The 22,736-nt window shown below is 27.3% G+C and overlaps 1 protein-coding gene across 2 annotated transcripts; it reads right to left on the bottom strand.

Annotated features, from left to right (window-relative positions):
• Positions 1-8,847: 8,847 nt before the first annotated feature.
• On the bottom strand, positions 8,848-22,114 carry LOC135923924 (sodium- and chloride-dependent GABA transporter 1-like). 2 transcript variants are annotated; one of them, XM_065458936.1, is made up of 8 exons: positions 21,848-22,114; positions 18,288-18,457; positions 16,528-16,729; positions 13,219-13,416; positions 12,884-13,106; positions 11,537-11,774; positions 10,870-11,119; positions 8,850-9,738 (listed from the first exon to the last, which is right to left on the bottom strand). In XM_065458936.1, the coding sequence occupies exons 1-8, from the start codon at positions 22,062-22,064 to the stop codon at positions 9,335-9,337; spliced, it is 1,902 nt and encodes a 633-aa protein (XP_065315008.1). In that variant the 5' UTR covers positions 22,065-22,114; the 3' UTR covers positions 8,850-9,334. The 2 variants fall into 2 exon arrangements, with proteins under 2 accessions (XP_065315007.1, XP_065315008.1); XM_065458935.1 differs by lacking the exons at positions 18,288-18,457; positions 21,848-22,114 and adding an exon at positions 16,823-16,865 and having other exon boundaries at positions 8,848-9,738; positions 16,528-16,752.
• Between the last annotated feature and the right edge of the window lie 622 nt (positions 22,115-22,736).

Below are 22,736 nucleotides of genomic sequence, written 5' to 3'. Positions count from 1 at the left end.
TTAGCATTAATAAGGAACAAGAAGGGTGAAATTTTCCATTCTTTATAATTTTCAAAAAACAATTAAATATTCAAAATTAACAAATAATATTTTTATACCAATCGTTATCCCTTCCCTTATACATATGTCAAGTGGAACTTTAAAATTTTTAAAAAATATAGGCTGTAAGATAAGAGCCCCTACATCAGAACCTAAAGAATATTATTTTTTAAAACAAAATCTACAAATTACTACTTTAAAATATAATTATTTATGTTTTTTGGGAACTTGTAGTCACACCTCCGTTTAGAATAAGGTTTTTATTTTATTTTATTTTATTTTATATTTGATATGTAATTTTCATATAATTTTATTTGATAGATTATAATATAGAAGTTTATATTTTTTTTTTAAATCAGGCTTATATTGAAATTATTTTGGCTTAATATTGTATTCTAAATATTAGATAGACAAACTGTCTTATTTAATCATTCCTATCTAATTTTTTATGATTAAAATAATTTTACAGATATTTTTATTACACTTATATACAATTAAATGCAATATAAATTAATACGATAAATCAAGAAAATTGACACAAAATATAAGTAACTGTCTTAAAATAATTTGATATAGAGTTAAATGTTTTTACTGCATTTCCATTATTCATAATTTTATTTTATGATTAAATTAATAGAAATCATTCAAATTATTTTTACATAATATTGTACAATTGATAAAAGAATTTTTATAAATAATAGGGAAATGATTAAAACTTCCATTGAATATATATATTAAATTTCAAAAGTAAATATTTAGAAATGATTATCAAAATGAACACTTTAAATTCAATCACCCGAAACCTTGAACACTAACATCAATATAATATCTAGCATTTAATTTAAACTAAAAATCAATTATATTTTAAAAATATAAATAAAATGGCTTTATTTAGTATTGTTAATCGACTGAATCATAGGCGTAGCCAGAATTTTCCTAAGGGGGAAGTGGATTAAAAAATTTCTCTTCGCTAGACCCCATTTTGGGCGGGCCTTCGGCCGGGTTACCTTAGTCTAATTCCTCAATCAGTGTTTCTAGAATCTGGACTACACAGCCCACTCAAAAATAATTATATTATTTGCATATATATTATTAGTATATGTGTCAATTAGTGCAGCCAAAAATATAATGGCGTAAATTCGACATTTTATTTTATATGATCTTTCATTACATACACGGAGAAAATAAAAGTTTAAAATAAAATTACAGCGAATCCTCCTATGATAACCATCAAACATAAGCGGAAAAACAAAGATTATTTGGATAATTATTTATTTGAGACCTAAATAAAAATATCAGCTTCTTATCAAACAAATAATTTATTTATAAATTATATCAATTTAAATATAAAATAGTAAATGCCATATATATATATACATTCGATAAAAAAATGATTTATAAACATTTTTTAAGGACATTGTGTGAGAATGCTAGATACATTTATATCTCCACCCTGAAAACGATATTGAAAAAAATTTAGTTTAGGTAGTCTCCAGGATATATTCTTTAAAAGAGTATTTGGGTAAGTTACCAAACTTGTTAAGGTAGAACATTGGCGTTTAATCGATAAGGAATTATTGTTAACTATTATTGTAATCTAGATATGTTATAATGATAGATATGTCAAACATTATTCTTTCTTTCTTTCTTTCTTTCTTTCTTTCTTTCTTTCTTTCTTTCTTTCTTTCTTTCTTTCTTTCTTTCTTTCTTTCTTTCTTTCTTTCTTTCTTTCTTTCTTTCTTTCTTTCTTTCTTTCTTTCTTTCTTTCTTTCTTTCTTTCTTTCTTTCTTTCTTTCTTTCTTTCTTTCTTTCTTTCTTTCTTTCTTTCTTTCTTTCTTTCTTTCTTTCTTACTATATTTATTCATACATTTGCATCTGCTGTCCTCAGGCATATGTGTTCTAGGTAATTTGCTTGTTTCAAAATACAGTAACTAATAGTTGCTCCTATACTATCCAAATATATTTCAATCTAATATAAAATTATTTAAAATATTTACTTAATAAATACTCACTTTTGTTTGAATTTGAAATGTTAGATTGAGTGCTTGTATCTTCCTTATGTTCAACCATTGAATCTCATCAAACAAATTAAAAGTCTTGATCGTTAGAAATTCTGTTGAATGCGTTTCTAAATCCATGTCACCTCCTTGGATAAATGTTTTAATTGACCGGTTATCTATATCAAGATACAGTTCCGAAAATCTTTGTTATTAAGATATATATTGAAATAATTTTCAGAGGGAATAAAAAATACAAATGATTTAATTTTATCATAGAAAATATAAACTAATAAGGATTTCAAAGGAATAAAAGTGAAAAAACAGGATAAAAAATATGAGGATATTATTTGAGGTAATATGTGAATCTAAAATCATTGAAGTTCAATATAGCTAGGTTAACAAGCTTTTACCTTAGTATTTATATCGCTCTAATATCATTGAAGTCAATATAGCTAGCCGAGCAAATTCCCTAGATTCGACCTTTTACAAATCCGTCAAAATTTTAAAACTTAAATATAAATAATTATTCGCCTTAAAAATGGTATCATATAAAGAATATTAAAAAATGAAGTGACCATATCTTTCATATTAAATTTTAAAGAAAAATAAATATTATTTCCTTAATATAAGCTAACTCCAACCACATATTTTTTTATATTCATCTTGGTGACATCATATGGACCAAAATATATTATCATTTTGTTGAGAAAATTTATATTATAATTATTATAGAAAAATATTTAATAGTAGACATTGGGAAAGAAGAAAGGATTGAAGCTGGAGGTAAAAAGTAATGATAGCAATGATAAATATGGGAAAATCATTTGAAGAAAAACAAAGTTATTTGTAAGAGGTTTCCTTATGTTAATCATCTTTTCAAGAATCCATTTATCTATAAAATTTATATTTAAAAAAAAACTCTTATTTAACTTGATTTTATTAATACATATAGAAACTATTATAAAAAAATCGTAATAATTTAGTATTAGGGTTAGACAAATGAGGAGAGACCAGGGCTTTCCGGCTCTTTTAAAATCAAGTTGAAATCGTATCTGAATTTATAAAATACTATTAAACAATATTATACATCAAATAATTAGTTTTTTCTATGGTCAATTCCAGAGAGAACGTTTTTTCAAAGCGATTTTTGGATAAACCTGCTTTCCAAAAATGAAAACTAACGAATTATTTATTTTTATATAATATGATATTTTAAAAAAAAGATATTCGAATCTATATTTTTTTTAAATCGTAAATAAAAAACAAACTGGTTTGATTATAATAACGATTAAATGGCCTCTTGAAATGTAGCTCCGGATTGTTATTATTAAATATTATATTATATTATATAAAAAAAATTATATTCGTTAATGTTTTTTTGTTGGAAAGCTGGTAACATTAGCCAAAAACCGCTATGTAAAACGTTCTGCCTGGAAATGGCCTTATAATTGATTCTGGTAAAAGTACATTATTCTAAATATTACATGCCCTAAATGGTTTATGAAGTCTCCATTAGGTAATCAATATTATTTCTTTATTTTAATATATAATGTTTTATTGTTATAGATCAACATTTACATATAAAAATAGAAAAAAAAATCCTCACTCTTTTCTCCCCTCTGTGTTATATACATTGAATAAGCCAGGATAATGCATCACTAAGCATAGCTCGTTAAAATCGATATTTATAGCTAGAAAATAATAAAATATCAATTTAGAAATTTTTTTGTTTCATATGGGCGTTATATATTATTTAAATGCTAGAAATTTACTACTTATGAATATAAAGTTTGTTTTTTTTCAAATTATATTTTATAAAACTGTGATTTTATATTACATCGGTTGATTCTTCAAATAATAATTTTTTTTATAAAATGGTATTCAAAATATTTCATATTTTTTTTATATTATTATTCTTATAGAATTATCCTGCTTTCTAAAATTATTGATATTTAATGCAAGATATCATTTCCGATTTATTATAAAATTAGTTTAAAGACTAATATTCACCTTAAGAAACACTCTCCAACAATATTGTAGAATTTATTAATGATTAACTTATATATATTGTAGAATTTATTAATGATTAACTTATATATTATTTTTATAATTTCAAGTTCATAATTTATAAATTTAGACGTTTTTAACTCTAAAGTGAGTTTTAGGCCTCTCTTTAAGTTATCGCGATATAGCTTAAGCAATTCATAATTAATCGCTAAACGTTATTATAGTTTTATATTTTAACATGATATATTTTGCAATTTATGCATCGCTTAATCTACATCGTGGTATTACCAAAGAGGCCTTACATCTGGAAACATCCTTTGGGTTAATTCTATTATATATTTATGAGATTAATGCTCTTATATATGTATAAGTGATGAATGTTAAACCTTTTTTAGCAAGAATAGTTCTAATATAAGCAATGATGTATATGAATAGAATTAGTTTCATTTTTTAAAAAATATTTTGATTTACTGTTTAAATTAAGTTATGATTATATAAAAGAGTTCATTAATTTAATAAATTAAAATATTCATACTATTATTATTTTTTCTGCAAATGTTTGCAAAATATATCTTATTTAGATCTGTAAAAATATCTCTACAACTTTATAAATTATAAAAGTCATTTGCCTATTATAAACAAATAATTAATTTTTCCCAACTTTACTCAGGTTAAAAAAAACCTCAGCATTAAATAAAGATAATTTATTTTAAAACAAAATTCATAATGATTAAATTTTTAAACCCCTCCCACCCTCCTTCAAATTTCTTTAAAATATTTTTATTTTTTTTTTTTAAAAAAAAAAAGCCCTCCCTTTAGAAAAAAAAAATTAACTTTTTATCCCAGGAAATTATTACCAAATATCGCTATTTTTTCGTTAATATTTTCGATTAGGATAATGTAATGATTATCATAATTGTCATTTACATAAAATTTTAATAAAGAATTTAATTTTTTTTTAACACCTATTAGACCAGAAACTTCTAATATAAATAAAGATGCATATGAATTTATTTCTTATTTTTAAAAAAATATTTTCTATCCTAATTAATAAATTTTTTAAAAACTATAAAATTTGATTTATTATTTTAAATGAAATTTATTTTTGATTTTGCACTTTCATCGTAGGTCCACCTCTATATATTTACAAAGATCTTTGCTTTTATGCGTACTACCTTTAAACTTTATAAGTATATTTTCGTATCCTATCCTTGACTATTATCCTCAGCATTTTCATCTCCATTATCTGTAAATTTCCCATGTCTGATGACTCATATTTCTATTGGCTAAATTTTTACAAGATTTAAATAAAAATGAATAAAGATATACAATCACATTTAAAATACTACCAAATATTTATAAATTTTTTTTAATGTTTATTTCATGATTTAAATATTTTATACCATTTTTATAAAAATAAAATTAAAATCTTTTGGCGGGAGCTCGCTAAATTTTTTTTAAATTGACAGGAGCAATGCGTACAACCCCCCTCCCCTTTTCCCCTAATGACTACAGCTCTGTCTAATTCCCGAGATGTTTTAATTTTTTTTGTCGTTCCATCCTCCTTTTATTTATTGAACCCTTGGTTGTAATGACATTATAGATATTTCCCGATAGTTATAGAGCTTATGTCACATAATACTTCTGCCTTTTCTTCTCTTGATTAATCACATATTTTTCTATCTTTAATGTTCTTATCTATATCATCATCATTTTAATATAATAGATAGTTTGTTAAAGGTGAACAGAAGCAGCGAGCACTTAGAAATTTTTTTTTATGGAAATAATGAAAATATTAAAAAATAAAACTTTTTGCTTCTCTATCCATTATGTGAAATATGCTCATATTTTAAATGCAAAAATTTTAACCAAAATTTTATCAATAATTTTTTTTATAAAAGTTATTTAGATTAAATATCAATTCTAAATGAAATAGTGATCTCAATTTTATCATATTTTAAAATATTGACAATATTTATTATCTTGAAATTTAATTTTAATTAAATGTAAAGACCCCCGGTAGGTTATGGAGGTACGTATCGGCCATTTTTAAGTAGGGATTATTTTCAGAAATAAAAATCCTACTTTATTTACAAGGACCTTAGAAGTCACGAGTTTGCTTAGGAAATAACAATAAGAAGTTGATTGACTTATCTTTTATAAATTATGTGACAGTTTTAAGAGAGAAGAAAATTTTCCAGGTGATATAGATGCCGTTAAATATAACATATATGACAATTTATTAGGATCAACATTTAAAAATATGTAATTTTTTTAATAATAATAAAAGGGCGCTATAACTAATGTTGTTAAACGGCTCGTTATGAGCCGATTTTTAAAAGTCTAGACCTTTGCTCCTTCTATGAGCAAAATTTTCAGGCTTGCATAATATTTTTCTGGATGAAAAACTGAGTTGGCAGTTTTTAAAAATCGGCTTAAAACGAGCCAACTAGAACATGCACGCAATGTGAAAGGATAAGTTACCCCAAATGTTTCTTATAATTCTTAATTTTTTTTAAAGTTAATTTTTACCGTAGAATACATAAAAAATGATACTACGTTAAAACATTTTGGAAATTTTACTTAGTCCATTTTTTATAGCACCTCAATTTTTTATTGGCAATATAATCCCGCTCTCCAGCTTTTACAAATAATTCATATTTTTATAAATTATGTACAAGAAAGAAAACTTATTGAGTTTCTATTTATCTTTATTCTTTTTTTTTATAAAATTTATATTTTTAAATAAGATTTGTGAAATATTGCCATTTCCTATTGGTTTAAAGATTTCATGTATATTATTCCTTATCATATCTTTATTTAACATTTGCAGTCCCCAATTATAATTGAAGTAAACTAGTTTTCCGATTCAATAACAATTATAAATTGTTCCATTTATTTCAAATTAGTCACCCAAATATTTTTTTAAAAAAAAACATGTCTAAAACTGAAGAATGATCATCATTACTCCACAAAATAAAAATGATAGTAACTTCAAATTTTATTCATTTTATGATTAAGTAAGTTTGTACCAACTAAATTAATCCGGAACAAAGAATTCACATTTTTCTTATTAAAAATTAAAATTTTCATCAATTGCGCCATCTAATGGATTTTTATTTTACATTTTAAGACACTATTATGGGGTTATGATATTTCTATATATGTTCTATACAAAATACAAATTTATGGACTAATTTTTATTATCAAATAATTCCGTTTGTTCCGTGAACTCGATAGTACCTTTTTAGAACATAAGAGTTAAAATCAATTATGAGCACTACCTAATTAATCAGTTGTCCACGATAACCCAACTCCAAATAGCTTTGCATGTGATTGTAAAAGTTAGTAAAATCATAAGGAATATATCTATGCAAGAGCTGAATAATATTCCCAACCATTTCATCTCTTGAATTAGGGCTGGGATTGATTGCTCGATATTTATTTTTCAAGACTCCAAAAAAATTTGGGATTTGGCTGAGGTGAATATGGTGGTAGGTAATCATTCCTACCTTTATAAGCATCGATAAGATGGCTTCTGTTTTAATAGGAATATGAAATTTTCAAATAGGTAGTGGTTAGGATTAACAATCTACTTTGAAAGAAATAATAAATTGGGATGTTCTTTATCAGGTTCTTCAATGTCCTTTTAACAATGAACCATTTTTATTAATTGACTGAAAAAAAATATTAAATCATTAAGATATTCCGAATGAAAAGTCTAAAAATTCTTTAACTGTATGGATACTTTATCCTGTAATTAAGTGTTAAAAGAGTTTTCCTTTTATGAATTTGATCATGGTAGATACAAGCGAATTTAAAAATAAATAATTTGTCATAATTCAATGTTATAAATATTAATCGACCTTGGATATCGGAGTTCCAGGTCGATAAATGAAGATACGGCAGGGTGAATGATCTTTTTCAAAAAAAAATACAGCTCAAAGGAAACGATTATGAAGATTTATTGAAATTTTTTTATATCTATAGTATTAAATTTATGACACTATTTTTAAAATAAAACATAAATAAAACTCCCTTCCAAATTTTTGAGCATAACCCCACCACTGATAGGTATGCCAATAGAATAAACTAAAGACGTACCAAAACAAAATCATGGAGTGCTTAGCAAGAATTTAGACCAACCAGAGCGAGGCTACCGCTTAAAAAAAATAGTTTTATTTTTTGATTCACATTTAAAAATTTTGTTGGCCTTTACGAACACGTACAGTATACCATTACCGAACCCATCTAGAACCAAAGCCCTGAAACAAAGCCGAAATGGATATTATTTTATGAACCCTAACAATACCTACAGCAATATAGCTAAATATTAAAATAAGCAGACTAGAAGAATATAATAACTTAGAATCGATAACCTTAGTGTTGTTAAACGGCTCGATTTAAGCTGATTTTTAAAAACGGCTAATTCAATATTTTATCCAGGAAAATATTACGTAAGCCTGAAGATTATGGTCATAGATGGCACAAATATTTGGACATCTATCAGCGTAATCTCAAGGTTTAGGCAATATTTTTCTGTGAAAAATATTGAGTTAGCCATTTTAATAAATTGGCTCAAATAGAACCGTTTAACAACATTATATACCCGATTCATAGTAATTTTTTTTAAATTAGATTTATAATATTATTATTAAGCCACCTTTTATTTTAAATAATTTATGTAAGGTGTTGGAACTTAATAAATTAAGATATATATATATATATATATATAGTGCAATTACAGTTTTATTGGTGTAAAAAAAAGATAATCGTTTAGAATTATATAATTTTAAAAATCTACATCCGCGATATTTTTACAATTCTAAAATTTACAAGTGCGATATTTTTATGAGTTCGTAGAATATTCAATATAATTATTATCATCTAAAATCATTGCAACCAAACTGGAATTAAAATGTAAATATATATGTTCGATAAAAACGATTTTAAAAAAATAGAAATACGATTTTTTTTCTAATACAACGTTGGCACCCGTATCGTTATTAATACTTATAATTATAACTCAACTTTAATACTGATTTATCACATATTGGAAAGATATACGAATAGTATTATGAAACCTCAAATAAAGCCCCTTGTATAAAAAAAATATATTGATTTGACATAATTTGAGTTTATATAATACACCTATCAATTTACATCAGTTGTAAAAAGAAAGAAAAAATGAATTCCCTATATTTCGAACAAGATCAAAATCTTAATTGTTTTTAAACATGGGGGGAGGGGGGGGGGGGTTGACAAACAAGAAAGATCACATTCGCAGATTATTCCATGCTAAAACTTTGGTTAATTTGCGTATTAGTCGCGAGTCCCTTGTCCTTATTCCAGTCCTTCTTGGCTAAAAAGAGTTTCCTGAAATCGGAGTTCCATATTCTTTTACCCTTGATATCAATGTTGGGTTCGTCGGTATCCTGTACGTTATTTTTGACGATGAAAGCGATGTATTTGTAAATTAAAAATCCGGGAATGAAGGAAACAGATAAAAGGGCCATGGACCAACCCAAGCCTATGGCCGCAGGCGGGAATGTGTAGTAGTTCCCATAAGTGAGACCCGTACTGGAGGCCCAATCATATAACAAAAGGATCAGTATGCTGACCGGGGAGATGTATTTCCAGCACAGCTTCCACCAAAAGTTGACCTTGTATCCTAACATGGTTTCGATATCGTCTAAAAAAAAATGTTTTATGCAAAAAATAATAATATTAACAAAATCGTTGTCAACGAAGAAGAAATAAGATTAATAAAATCGGCCGGGAAATAATCATTTATAACTTCAGAGAACAAGAAGAAGAAGAAAAATAAATAAGTGAGGTAATTCTCGAGTAAAAGATCTGATAAGGTCGTCAGTCCGCGGAATAAATTTTGAGCGAACCCTTTCTTAAAACTTACGTATCACCTATCGCGCATATTTTATTTTTAAACTCTTATTTCACTTTTATTATTAGAGACTTATCGGATATTGGATCCGTTACCGGACCTACGCCGGATAATAAATATTGAGACCCAACCCGTTCTATGATTACAATTACTTATTTTATACTAGAAATCAAATGATTTAATCTTCACTTTATAATACAATGTAAACTAGTGGATTATCCTTCTAAATAATGTCAAATATAAATCCTCTCCATTTATTATTACGAATAAAATTAAATTTATAAGAATAAAAGTTATAGTTGATTTTAAAAAAAAATTATATAAGATCCGATTTTGCTGATTAAATGAAATCACTAAAAATTTAAATCACCACCTATTGTCTTTACATCGATCAAATTTATTTAAAGATATTCAAATTTTATGCTCTACAAAGATCTATACTCAAATTTATTTTTTGGAGGGGGGGGGGATTCTCAGATCCTCGAGGAAATTTTTTTTATTTATTAAACTCTGGTTGGAATAAAATAAAATAGTAAACTTAAACGAGGCGTTATTAAAAGTGAAGAAAAAAAAGTGAGATGTAAGTAAAGAAAAATATATTATTAAAAAATGAAAAAAAAACAGCTGATATTTCATTTTTACTGTCATATATGAGTTTATATAAAAACTATTAATATGTTTGTCGTGGAGTCAACTAAAAGAATAGGAAGTTAAGTTAAGAGAAAAAAAAATATGGAAGTTTTCCTTTTTTAATCGGACAATTTCATTTTTTTTTGATTGGCTACTTTTCTTTTTAATTGACACTTTTATATTTTCGATCGGATATCATCAGTAAGCCTTAGTTACTTTTCCTTTTTCAATGGGATCTTTTGCTCGTTTGAACGAGAAATCTTGTAATTTTTTGAATATAAAAAGAAATACTTAGAAATCTTTCAATTCCGTAAATGTACGAAACGATGGCGCATTGGATAAGGCTGATGAATAGCAGGGGCCAACCAGCCGAGTAATTATCTATGAGTGAAAACAGGTATATGCCCCCGTTCATGGTCTGAGGAATTCCAATGAGGAAAAACAAGAAACAAATGCTGGCACTCACCAGAATCTTGCGGGGTCTAAGAGCACGAGGCCATCCATCGTATAACGTTGTGAGAACGGTCTCTACCATAGCGAACTTTTAATGAGGAAACATATTTTAATTTTTAAAATTATTATTAATTTGTAAGCCAATTGTCGATAATGTTATTCGAAAAATTTGTTGATAGGTGTTCCAACATATGAATAGTTTCGTCTTAATGGGACTATTTAATCTGCATTTAAAAATATAACCTATTTAAAAAAAAATTAGAAACTAATATAACTGCTTTCAGGTTAAAACACAGATCAAAATTAACGCAATGATATTCAATATTGTTTAAAGGTGGTCTAAGATACTTGTTATTGTTTCAAATATATCTAAATGCTTAAGGGGTTTTTTTTAAAAAATGTCATAAGCATGTTAACGCGATTCAGACTGAAGAGAGATTTTTATAAACTGGACTGAGTCTTTTTGACCTTAAATACTCTCTAAAAAGCATTTTTTTTTCTAAACTTGACTATCCAATCCTATCGTGACTAGCATAAGGAAGAAAAGCACGCTCCAAAAGGGAGACCACGCTAATCGAGTTATAGCGGTGGGGTAAGCCACGAAAGCCAGAGCGTGCCCGGATCGGATAACCTTATCAACCGAAGTATTCAGTTCGTGAGCCATAAAGCCGAGTATAGAAAAGACAACAAATCCCGCGAAAATGCTGGTAGCCGAATTGAGCATGCCCACTATCAAGCCGTCCCTTATTATATGTTTTTAAAATTATTGTGTGTAAACATAAAGGGCGAGAAAAGAATAGAAAATAAAGTGTTATTTGAATCGTTTTCAGTTTCCAGTATTTCGAGAAACGTTATAAGCGAGTCATATTAGATTTGTACAGTGATGCAAATGCTCTTTTAAATAACGCCATTATTTTTCTGTTACTGTCCTAAAAACTCATTACATTCCAAAAAAAAACTATTTACGTTACGTTCTAGTATATATTAGAGACCTGTAGGTGGGGGCCGGCGGTAACATCCTCAATAAAATATAGACGGGGCTATGGCTTAGAAATGATTTATATAAGCTATTACCAGTGATAAGATCATTTTAAGGAGTTGGTAGCCATACGCTGGTCATTCATTACCAGGAGGAGCCATAAGGTGATAATTTTTGGATGTTTAATTTTATTGCCATGTCCAAAATTATTAAAATTCGCAAAAGTTTAAAACATTCAGGAGTTTTCAAACCTTAATGAAATCGTATGTTAAGTTTTTAAAATGTATATTTTTACATTTAAGAAAAAACAACTTATTTCTTCTTTTTCGATAAAGTTTCAAAAAGTTTGCGAATCGAATTTTTTTGATATTTTGGACACAGCCAAAGAAAATTTTATTTTTTATTTTTCCCCAACTCTTTAAGGTAAGCGCTTCCTTATAGTGACCAACCAACTCTTCATTATGAGCATCCCTTTGTGGTGAACACTAGGAGGTGGTAACTATAAGGGAGTGATAACTCTAAAAAGGTTTTAGGTAATCATTTTTATATGTTTTACCTCGGAATAGCAAAAAAATAATAATGTATAATAATAATAATGGTTGAATAGCTATCAATTAGCTAAATTTTAATAGATATATCGAACTGTCTAAAGCGAACATTCAAAAATAGGGAAATCACCGATTCCAAAATGACCATTATTTTACTACGCAACCATTTTTAAACGATATACCAGTTGGTACTTATGAATAACTACAAGGAGTTCTATTAAAGAAGAAATTAAAATATCTGAGCTTTTAATATGGTAGTCTAATTAGATTATAATAAGACAAAAAGTTAACATAAACAGATTATATTTAAAGAGGGATGGAAAACTTGTAAAAATCGTGATGAAAAGAGTTATAGCTAGAGATCGTCATCAAGCTGCCGAATGCGGGACCAAGCGAGTAAAATATTTGGAGAAAGGCCTCTTTCCATACTTTAAAATGAATTAATTTCTCCCAATCAGGCTTCACGTAATAAATCAATCCATCTGTCACGCCCTGTAAAGTGACGGCCCTCCCTAGCAGTATGATGAGTACGATATAGGGGAATAAGGCTTTTTTTATTATATGTTTAAAATACAATGAGTTATTAAAAAATGAACTTTTGATGTTAGCTTCGTCAATTCTTGTTTAAAAATCGCGTGAAATATTAAAATAAAGAGGAACCCGTAAAGTAGACGACTTTGCCAGTAGTTTTGATGCCCTGCATGAGACAAAAGAATACGCCACACCAAGCAAAAAATAAGCAAAGCAGTAGCTCCCACTGAACTTGGCCCATATTTTCGAAGCCATCCGACATCTTGAGCATCCTATTATTGAAATATTCTTCAGCGGGAGAGTCCTTCCTACCAATATCGTATGAATCTAAATCGTTTTTCCCCCAAGTGAGTGGAAAAAAAATAATATATTTAAATCCTCTTTCTTTCCTGTGTAATATTTAAAAAGTATCATGAAAGAGGATGTTGAGGAACAAATAGAATTGACATTTTGGGAAAGTTAAGGGTTGGAATAAAAGGAAAAAATACTATTAAATATTAAAAAAAAGGACGCATTTATTATTAAGAAATTCTATAATTCAGAGGAATTATTATATTAACCTTTTTTTAAAAAAAATATTATAACAAAATTATTAAGCGAAGATCGCGATTAAGTTACATATTTATGGTAACGCGTGCATAAAAAAAACCACTACTATGGCCACGTTTATAGAAACGACGCGTAACTAACAAAATAATGTTAAATATCGTTTAGCGATATAAATTACACGTTGCTTGAGAGATATAGAGGTATTTAACGGTTACTATAAACGAGGCCCTCAACTTCCAGAAAGTTAAAAATATGAATTCCGACTATATGAATCGAATATTTCATTTTTAAAATAATATTGACGAATATCAATTCGGATCAAAAAACATTCATTAGTATTCGATCCGTTCGTTCGTTCATATAAGATTGATTAGAATAAATTCTTAAAAATTTTAGTCAACCATTATATAAAAAAATAATAAATATCATTATTTATAATATAATCCCAAGAATTCGAAATAACTTACTAGAAAGAACGATACAAAATATACTCTTTTTTTAAAAAAATTAGACTTCGTCCAAAATATGAAAAATTTGATTCGCAAACTTTTGAAACTTTATCGAAAGGAGAAGAAATATAAACCTTAAAAATATGTCCAAAAATAAAATACTAGAAAAATTTCAAAAAAATTTGACATTTTACCGATTTCATTAAAATTCTTTCAAAACTTTTTTTTTGAATTTTTTAAAAGAAGATTTTGGACAAAATGTTTTTATGATAATGAATGGTGGGTGACATTTCTAGCGATTATTATTGTTGATGAAGTGATGAAGTAAAGGTAATATTTTTACACCTTATTGGACCTTCTAAGTCCTTTTATTATCCATCAATACCTGATATTCTTATTCTTCCGAAAAATGATATTCTAAATATCGCCTACCTTTTGACCACTATGGTAGAATTTATAATTTAACTCGTGAAGAATCCGAAATGGTCATATATAAATTAAATTTAAGGAAATCAATAAAACTGAGCTTAAGTAATTTTAATATGAATTAATTTAAATAAATATTATCGAATAAATAAAAAACTTCCAATTGACGACATATTTTACAAAAATCAGGTTTTTAACTTATTTTAAATTACTTGCGCCATCTAACTGAAATTTTATTTTTGTGCCAAAATGCGTTATTCAATAAATATGTAGGTTGTTATTGAATATAAAAAAAATGTAGATTGACCTGATTTATTTATTTAGGGCCACTCTGAAAATTTTTATATGACAGTTCTAGGTAACTCCTTACAATCTGAAATTTGGGGGAAAAAAATTTAGTCTAACATTTTCAAATATAAATTACACATTTTAAGCCCATTTAAAAGAAATATATACTAAAAATTAAATTTTTTATAAAATGAGCCATAATAGATATAGTGCATATAATACTAAAGTAATCCCAATTTTTAAAAAAATCTTTTTCGTAAAAATGACCAAGCAGACTCAATTTGAAAGCCTATATCTCCGGTTCCAGTAGATTTAAGGGGCTAATATTTTGGATTCGTCAATTATAATAATTCATTAATTTATATACCAAATATTTAACCAAAATATAAGATAGTCGGGTTGCAAAGTGATTGATTTTATATGGAATGACCTATTAACACAATTACCACAAGAGTTATTTTCCTCCGGGGGTTTTTTAAAAAAAATTAAATTTTTCATAAAATTTGATTTAATATTCAATATTTTTATAAAAAAATTTATTATTATTACCAACTCCATCCATACCCCTAACCCGATCTTTTTTTGGAGATATTAAAATTGCCCGATTACAAATATTGTGATTGACACATTATTGCCAGATATTTTTTTTAATACATAACCATCTTGACATGTTAAAGACATTTAAAAATATGTTATCAAACAAATATTATAAGGAAGGGTTTTTGAATAAATTATAAATTGTCCAAACTTTCTTAAAATAATAATGTTTTATAACAAGTTGTCATGTTTGTTTATGCATTAAAAAAAAATTAGCTGCCAATTTCGTGAAAATTATATGTACATTTAGAATTTACGTCATTCCAATATCGACAAATAGGTATAGTCCTACCCCTAGCCATCTCATATTACTCTAACTCCTCAATCTCCGCATCAGGCCTACTCAAAAAATTCAAAAGATTCATATAAAAAAATCAGTTTTAAATAGAATATAAATATAATAATAAAAATCCTATCATAAACATGCCAAAATTTTTCGAATCAATTACTTTTTAATTTTTAAACTTAACCTTCGATTTTTTTTAAAAAAAAAAATTCGTAAAAATCAATTAAAAATATCAAATTCCCATAAATTTATATTATGAATATATCGTATGAAATAAATAAATTTCAAAATATGTTTTAATCGCACGATGATAGTAGGTAGGCAAAAAAAAAAAAATTTTACTTCCTCGATAAAGCAAGAAAAAAAAATAACCTTGGAAAGAATTTAAAACTTAAAATACATTCCCAGATCTCGTGGCACAAATTAATTGAAATCATTAAATAAATTTATAGTCCTTTCCGTTTTATTAAATCCGTATTCCCTTAATTTCATCACGCTATAAACCAAAAAAATTTGTAGTATTTCTATTTATTGTATATGAGATAATCAATTTCTTTACAACCAATAATTTTTTTCTTTAATCTTTTCAGACCTGCAGAGGTACCATTTGCATGGCCCGGCCCGGACTTTTTTTAAAAAAAAATTTCGACCGAGCCCAACTAGATATTTTTTTTAAAAAAAAATTTTTTATATGATCCGGCAGGTGTACCTGGGACAGGCCTGCAGGTTTTATGGTAAATCTAAAAAGAATAAAACTAAATGCATCACAGATTATTGAATTTGACATTAGAATTTTCGGGAACATTTTCAGATTTATAGATTAAGCAAAATATATCTAGATACCTGATTGATTACGCGACACGTTAAAACAATGTCCTTTGAAGTAGGTCGTATTTTCGCTGGAACATTCTCGGGCTTTGAAGGAGTCGAAACAATTGGCCGTATTCCACCAATTGTCGCAATGGGACCAGGGTAGGACTGCTGTGAAAGAATTGACAAGGTAGAAGAGCGTCCAAGCCAATATCATATTGTAATAGATGGAGACCTGAATAGATTCGATATTAAAAACTATTATACACCTATAGTGCATCATTTTAAAACCTAAATCATTCAAAATAAGTTTAAAATGGTATCTTACGATATAAAATGCTGTACAGAAAAGTCATTATTTTTAAAGTGGCAGGGGTGGCTCGGATTTTACAGATCTGAACCGAGGAGGCGTAGAAAGCTATTCCCACCCGAGTTCATTCCTCGTCGGAAACCATTCAAGGAAGTTGAAAGGTTGTAAAGACATAATAAATGGTTCAACAAAAATTTAATCATTGTTAAGTATTATTGGTATAAGATGTCCCGGGTTACCAATATAAATATTATTATCCACATTTTTGCTTTCCTAATCCGATCGGGGGAAAAAAATGTTCCAATCCCGTCGCGGGTTATGGAAAGTTCCGGAATAATTTAAATCTAGAAAGATCGAATTGGCGCGATGTCACTCAAAAAATCGAGTTTTTTTGAATAAATAAAATAATCGCGTAATAATTTATACTTTTATCCTTGAAACACAAATTTTAATTTTTTTTAAAAAAAAACACATTCTTTTTGGTCTTATTTTGATAAATATTTTTTATTATTATAAAAAATGACAATGAGATTCAAATTAAAGATATTTTGAATTTGATTTTATATAATTTTAAATAAAATATTTTATGAAATAATCCTAATTTAATTTTAGGTTATTCATTTGTTCGCAGTTAAGATAATATAATCTGAAATGACTTTTAAAATTTTTTTTTATCTTCATCTAAGGTAAACTTAAGGATCCGAAGGGTAAAGAATGTTGGAAATTTAGATAAAAATCCGGTTCGGTTTTAACCCTTAAAACCCGGTTCGAATCTTTTAACATGCAAGCGTATTAGAAATCATGTTATAATCGTTTTTTTATAAAGAGAAAACAAAAAATTTTAAGTTGGGAACACACTTCCAATCACCAACTTTGGTAACTTGCATACCATCAAATAGGAATATATAAAAGTATCTAAAAAATAATTATTGATGCATATCAATCAAAACTGGTTGTTAATCGTCTTTAAAGTTGGAATATCAAAAGGTTCAATCAGGTTCACATGCCTTTTGAGTGTAGGGTTCAGGTTAGAGTGACATTTTTTTACGCTCCAGATTCGGCTAGGTTAATTATAACGGTTCGGTTTGGATCTCTGCGCAAAACCCATTATCTAATCGAATTTAAGAGAATATTTTAGAATTCAAAATAGCAAAAAAAGGCTTTGGAATATACTTATTTTATATAAATAAATATCCAAAAGCTTAAATTAAAAAATAATAACGGAATTGCCGAGACCAATATAAATTAATCAATTATTTAGATCAATTTTTCGTAATATTTCTAAAATTATAAAAGGTAGGAACGCTAAAAATTTTGCCCAACTATAGATTATATTAGTATGAATGTTAAGTTTAACCGTATACTGAATTTTGTAGACAAAATCGAACAGGTGCGGTAAAATTAGAAAATAATTCCTATAAAGAAGTATTAAAAATTAATTCTTCGATCAAATGTGTTTTATTTTATTAAAAAAATTTTCTACCAGTAAGGAAACGACCACCATAGCCATCCCAACACCAGTGAAAGCCGGGCTGAGCTTTCGAAATAGCTTGACAGGACCGAGAGAAGAATATTGACCAAGGGCTAACTCCATCAGGAACAAGGGTAGGCCCGCCGCTAAAAGGGCGAAAAGGTAAGGAATCATAAAGGCTCCTTAGATTTTTTTTTTTAAAAAAGTAGATATTTTATCAGATTTTCTGTAGGAGGAAACAGCCGTCAAACTGTCAAATGAATATATATGAATTCTTCCATTTTTCTTTAAGATATAAAACTGATTTTAATCCTATTTTTATTAAAAAATAAGGGAATTCGGCTAAACTGGTTGGCTTTTAATTAGTTAATCAAAAGTCCCGTCCCAAAGTGTCTTATGCATTTCATCCAGAATATACGTCTTAAAAATAGACCTTTTTTTATAACAAGTAATTTTAAAGAAATTTAAATTCGGCTAAAAAATGCTCGGGTCCAGAATTGTGTGTGATGAGTACATTTAAAAAAAAACCCAGTTCGGAAAAGTCTAAACTTAAATTTTCATACCCATTTTTTATTAATCCCCCCTCCCCCATCCTTTCAAAGAAATTTATGTTCTATCTACATTATATCAAATAAGTACTCTATGCAAAGCCCAATCAAAAAATAATTTTTCAAACTACATAGAGGGTATCATGTACAATTCAAATAATTCAGTAATTAATTCATTATTCAATGAAATCGGTTTAAATTAATATCAACATTTTGAGTATTATTTAGCAATTTATAAACTAATTTTTACGATATTCAATATAAATTTAATGAAGTCTTTAGAAGATGACAATTTTTATAATATTTATTCATTATTAGTCTCTAATTTTTGCTTACTTAAATTGTACATTGAATTTATACGATTGTTGGAAGATTGGCCCATTACCACAAACTTGATTAATTAAGTTTTTAAAAAATCTAGGCAAATAAAATACGGCTATTTACAAACGAAGCAAAAGAAAATTTTTATGTATGCGCCAAAAAATTCAAATAGAAATTTTTTTTAGACATAATTATAGTTGCTTAAGTATTTTAATTGAATCTTATATTGGAAATAAAAAGTTAAAAAATTTTAAAAAGATAGAATAGAATAGAATAAAATTTAATTTTCTTAGTAAAACTATCAAAAAATAAAAAATAGGCGTTAGTCCACTTAATTGGTCGATATAGTCATTTAGCAACATTACACGTAGCTATTGTAGTGAAAAATAAAACAAAAATATATTTTTTATTAAAAAAATTTTTTAGTGGTATTTTACTGATCATAAATAAAGGAATATGTGGGTCAAAACACAATTAGTGCAATATGTTTGGCATCGAATAAAACTTTGAGGATAAATCAAAAAGGTATATAAATCCAAAAAAAATTGAATTTATAATACTCCTCCCCACTTAGTAATAGGATATCCCCGGGTTAAAAGAGTTAGACAATTGAAGGAGGGTAATTTAAACAAAAGAAAACAAGATATCACGGGTTCTAATATGTAAACAAATAGTGAGGGTATTCCTGTGAGTGGAAAAAAACTAGCATCTGAGGAGGTTAAGTATTATAATCCACACTATAAAATCAATTCAAAACTCCTTCTCCCTTAGCAGTCAACTATAGAATTAAAAGGGCGAGTAACCGGAGTACGTTCTTTGGGTCTGTATGTACTTTGTCAGGTTCCCTTAAAAGGTGTTGGTTGTGAGCTCAAAGGCTTGTGGTAAAGCAATGCCCTTCGGTTTAGACCGTATTTATTCAAGAGCCTTAAGACCGGAAAACTGGGATCGAGTTCCACGGTTATGGGCGGGTAATCTATTGACCAAGAAAACGGCCTTCACTTAGGCGTCTTTTTTAACAGTTTGGAAACCTTGAGACCGAAAAACTAGGATGATAGTTCATAGTTATAGGAGTTTCCTATATTGGAGTAAAGGGCTTCTCAGAAATGCAACTTTGCTATAAAATAATCAACTTTTGGGGTTTAAGTGGGACTTATAATTTCGATTTTATAGGATGTTATGATTATTCACCCATCAATAGGAACATGCACTAGCGTTTCGCAAAAAATCTGTGGAAAACTGTGCATTAGTCACTCTTTATACGTGCGTCTTTATTTGTTACTTCTTAAATAATTTTAGGTATTTTTGAAAGAATATCTCTTCCTAAAAAGAGGAGTGGTTATCGGTGATTTACAATGTTTCGAGTACGCAATTCTCCCTGATACGTTTTACATATTTTGGAGTATCACCAGTTTGAATAACGTGTCAGGAAAAGGATTTTATGAAGATATTAGTTTCTTCGAAAGGTATTTGTTTGAAGTAAGAGTCATATTTCTTAATAATGATGGATACTGATGATCATGTGTCAATATTCACCATAATTGTATATTAATGACCATTATAGTTACCATAAACAGATGGTCTTTCTCGTTTTGTAAGTTACTTTTCAGATTATGTATGGGCTCATATTTCTTTTCGTAGTGCCACTGAATTTGATATGTATTAGTGTAGTGGATTATAAAGATATTGCTGGGAAGGTAGACTTTGGTAATATTGGTGGTAAGGGTAATATGGGAAAGTATTTTTGTAGAGTAGAATAGATTTTTCTTTGGGTAGTTTGGATCATGACCAATGGTCCTGCAGTAATAGCATGCCCAATCATAATACGTGGTGTAGGAGTGTATATAACTCTTGAAGATCACTATCAGGATGTTGGGGATAAGGCATGACATATTTTAAGAGTGATTTTGTTGAATTTGTGTATTTTATACATTTTGTAGTTATCCTTTAATATTCTTGCTAATTCTTAAGTTCATCTATCCTAATCTTTTCTCTAAACGTTATATGATCAGACATTGTCAATTTATTTTGTAAATTATGATTGAATCCCGACTTCAAATTGTGATGAGAGAAAGAGGTCAACTTATTTCTAAATTGCATTGGGTGTCAAGGTTATATTTAAAATAAGATATGATCTATTGTGTGAATACATTATAGTCCTTTTTTTACTAATAGCTACAATATAATTTGTAACCAATCTTTGGACATATTTATGGTCAAAAATAAAAGAATAACAAAAATCATGGGATAAGAATAAGTCTTTAAAGGAGAAATAGGGCATGGGGGTGAAACCCCACATAAAAGAGATTATTGATAAAAATTTTGTAGCCAACACATCACAAACCCTAAGTATCCTATTAAATATTGTAGTATTCTCTTGTTATTTTTGAATGGACCATAAAATATTAAAACAAAGTCTTTAGATATTCCCTGGTCTTATGGTGTTGCTAAAATAGGACACTCAAAAATGATTTTTAAACATATACATTTTATATACTTACTATTGTTTATAAAAAATTCTATATAACTAGCATTGATGATAGAAATCCCAAAATCTTATTATCATTCAAAATGAGTATTAGATAAAATTTAATATTAATAATTGATTTTTTTTTCCTGTTAAAACAGGTTTTTAAATTGTTATATGAATAATGCAATATTAATCTATGTAAATGATAAAATATATGTCTAAATAAGTTTTAATACCTCCCCCATTATCATAGCATTTAAAGGGAAATCTCCAAATATTACCAAATCCAACAGCATATCCTAAGCATGATAAAAGAAACTCAAATTTATGTGCCCATATACCCCTTTCTTGTATTTGATTTTCATTTTCATTTTTTATTTTATAACTATCTTTTGACCCATTGGATAAAGAATTTTCCATGGAGGCATTGGCTTTACCCCCTAGCTCATTCATTTATATTTTTTGGAATTTAGAAAAAAAACGATGAACAAGCTGTCAGTTTATCGATCTACATTTTACTTTAAACATATGTTTATGCTTTTCATTTAGCAATGTAATCAATCATAAAAATATTATTAAAAAAAATAAATCTAAATATAATAAAAAAAATAATATCACTTTTTTTAGACAAAATTAAGGTAAATCTGTTAGAACCTTACTTAGCTGGCTATCGAGGTCAATAATTTTCAAAAAACAATCAAAAATAATATTTTTTTAATTTTTTTTTATAGCTACACTTATATAATTGTGATTTAATATTATATTTTTTTTCCAATAATTGTGTATAATTGAAAATTTCTTATTTGTACAAAATAATTTTATAGTACAATAAAATTTAATATCATTTTATTAAAATCTCTTCCTGTGTATATATTTATAAAATATTAATGTATTGTAGTTTAATGTAATTTAAGATAATTTAATAAAGTCAGGGGCGTCGCTAGCTTTACTATCTCAGAGGGTAAAAAAAAAATTTTATAGGGGGCAAAAGCTTCCATACTCCCTTATTTGCGGGTCTTCGGCTCGCTTTTGACAGGTATTTAGTCGGGTTTTATATTAATATATTATACTCTTTTAAAATTTGCTAACTCTGAACAATTATTATGAATTTCATATTTTGTCATA

The sequence above is a fragment of the Gordionus sp. m RMFG-2023 genome, chromosome 2, assembly GCF_954871325.1.
Source record: "Gordionus sp. m RMFG-2023 chromosome 2, tfGorSpeb1-WG-v2, whole genome shotgun sequence".
Taxonomy (NCBI): Eukaryota; Metazoa; Nematomorpha; class Gordioida; order Chordodea; family Parachordodidae; genus Gordionus; species Gordionus sp. m RMFG-2023.
Note: the sequence above shows the minus strand (reverse complement) of the source record. Positions and strands in the feature narration are given on the sequence as shown.

Excerpts from the sequence above, each read along its gene's own strand:
- LOC135923924 (XM_065458936.1), bottom strand. The coding sequence starts at position 22,064 with ATGAATGAGCTAGGGGGTAAAGCCAATGCCTCCATGGAAAATTCTTTA. Across the intron at positions 11,775-12,883 it reads TTTCATCACGATTTTTACAA|GGACGGCTTGATAGTGGGCA; the intron begins GTTTTCCATCCC and ends ACATATAATAAG. Across the intron at positions 11,120-11,536 it reads CGATAGGATTGGATAGTCAA|TTCGCTATGGTAGAGACCGT; the intron begins GTTTAGAAAAAA and ends CCTCATTAAAAG.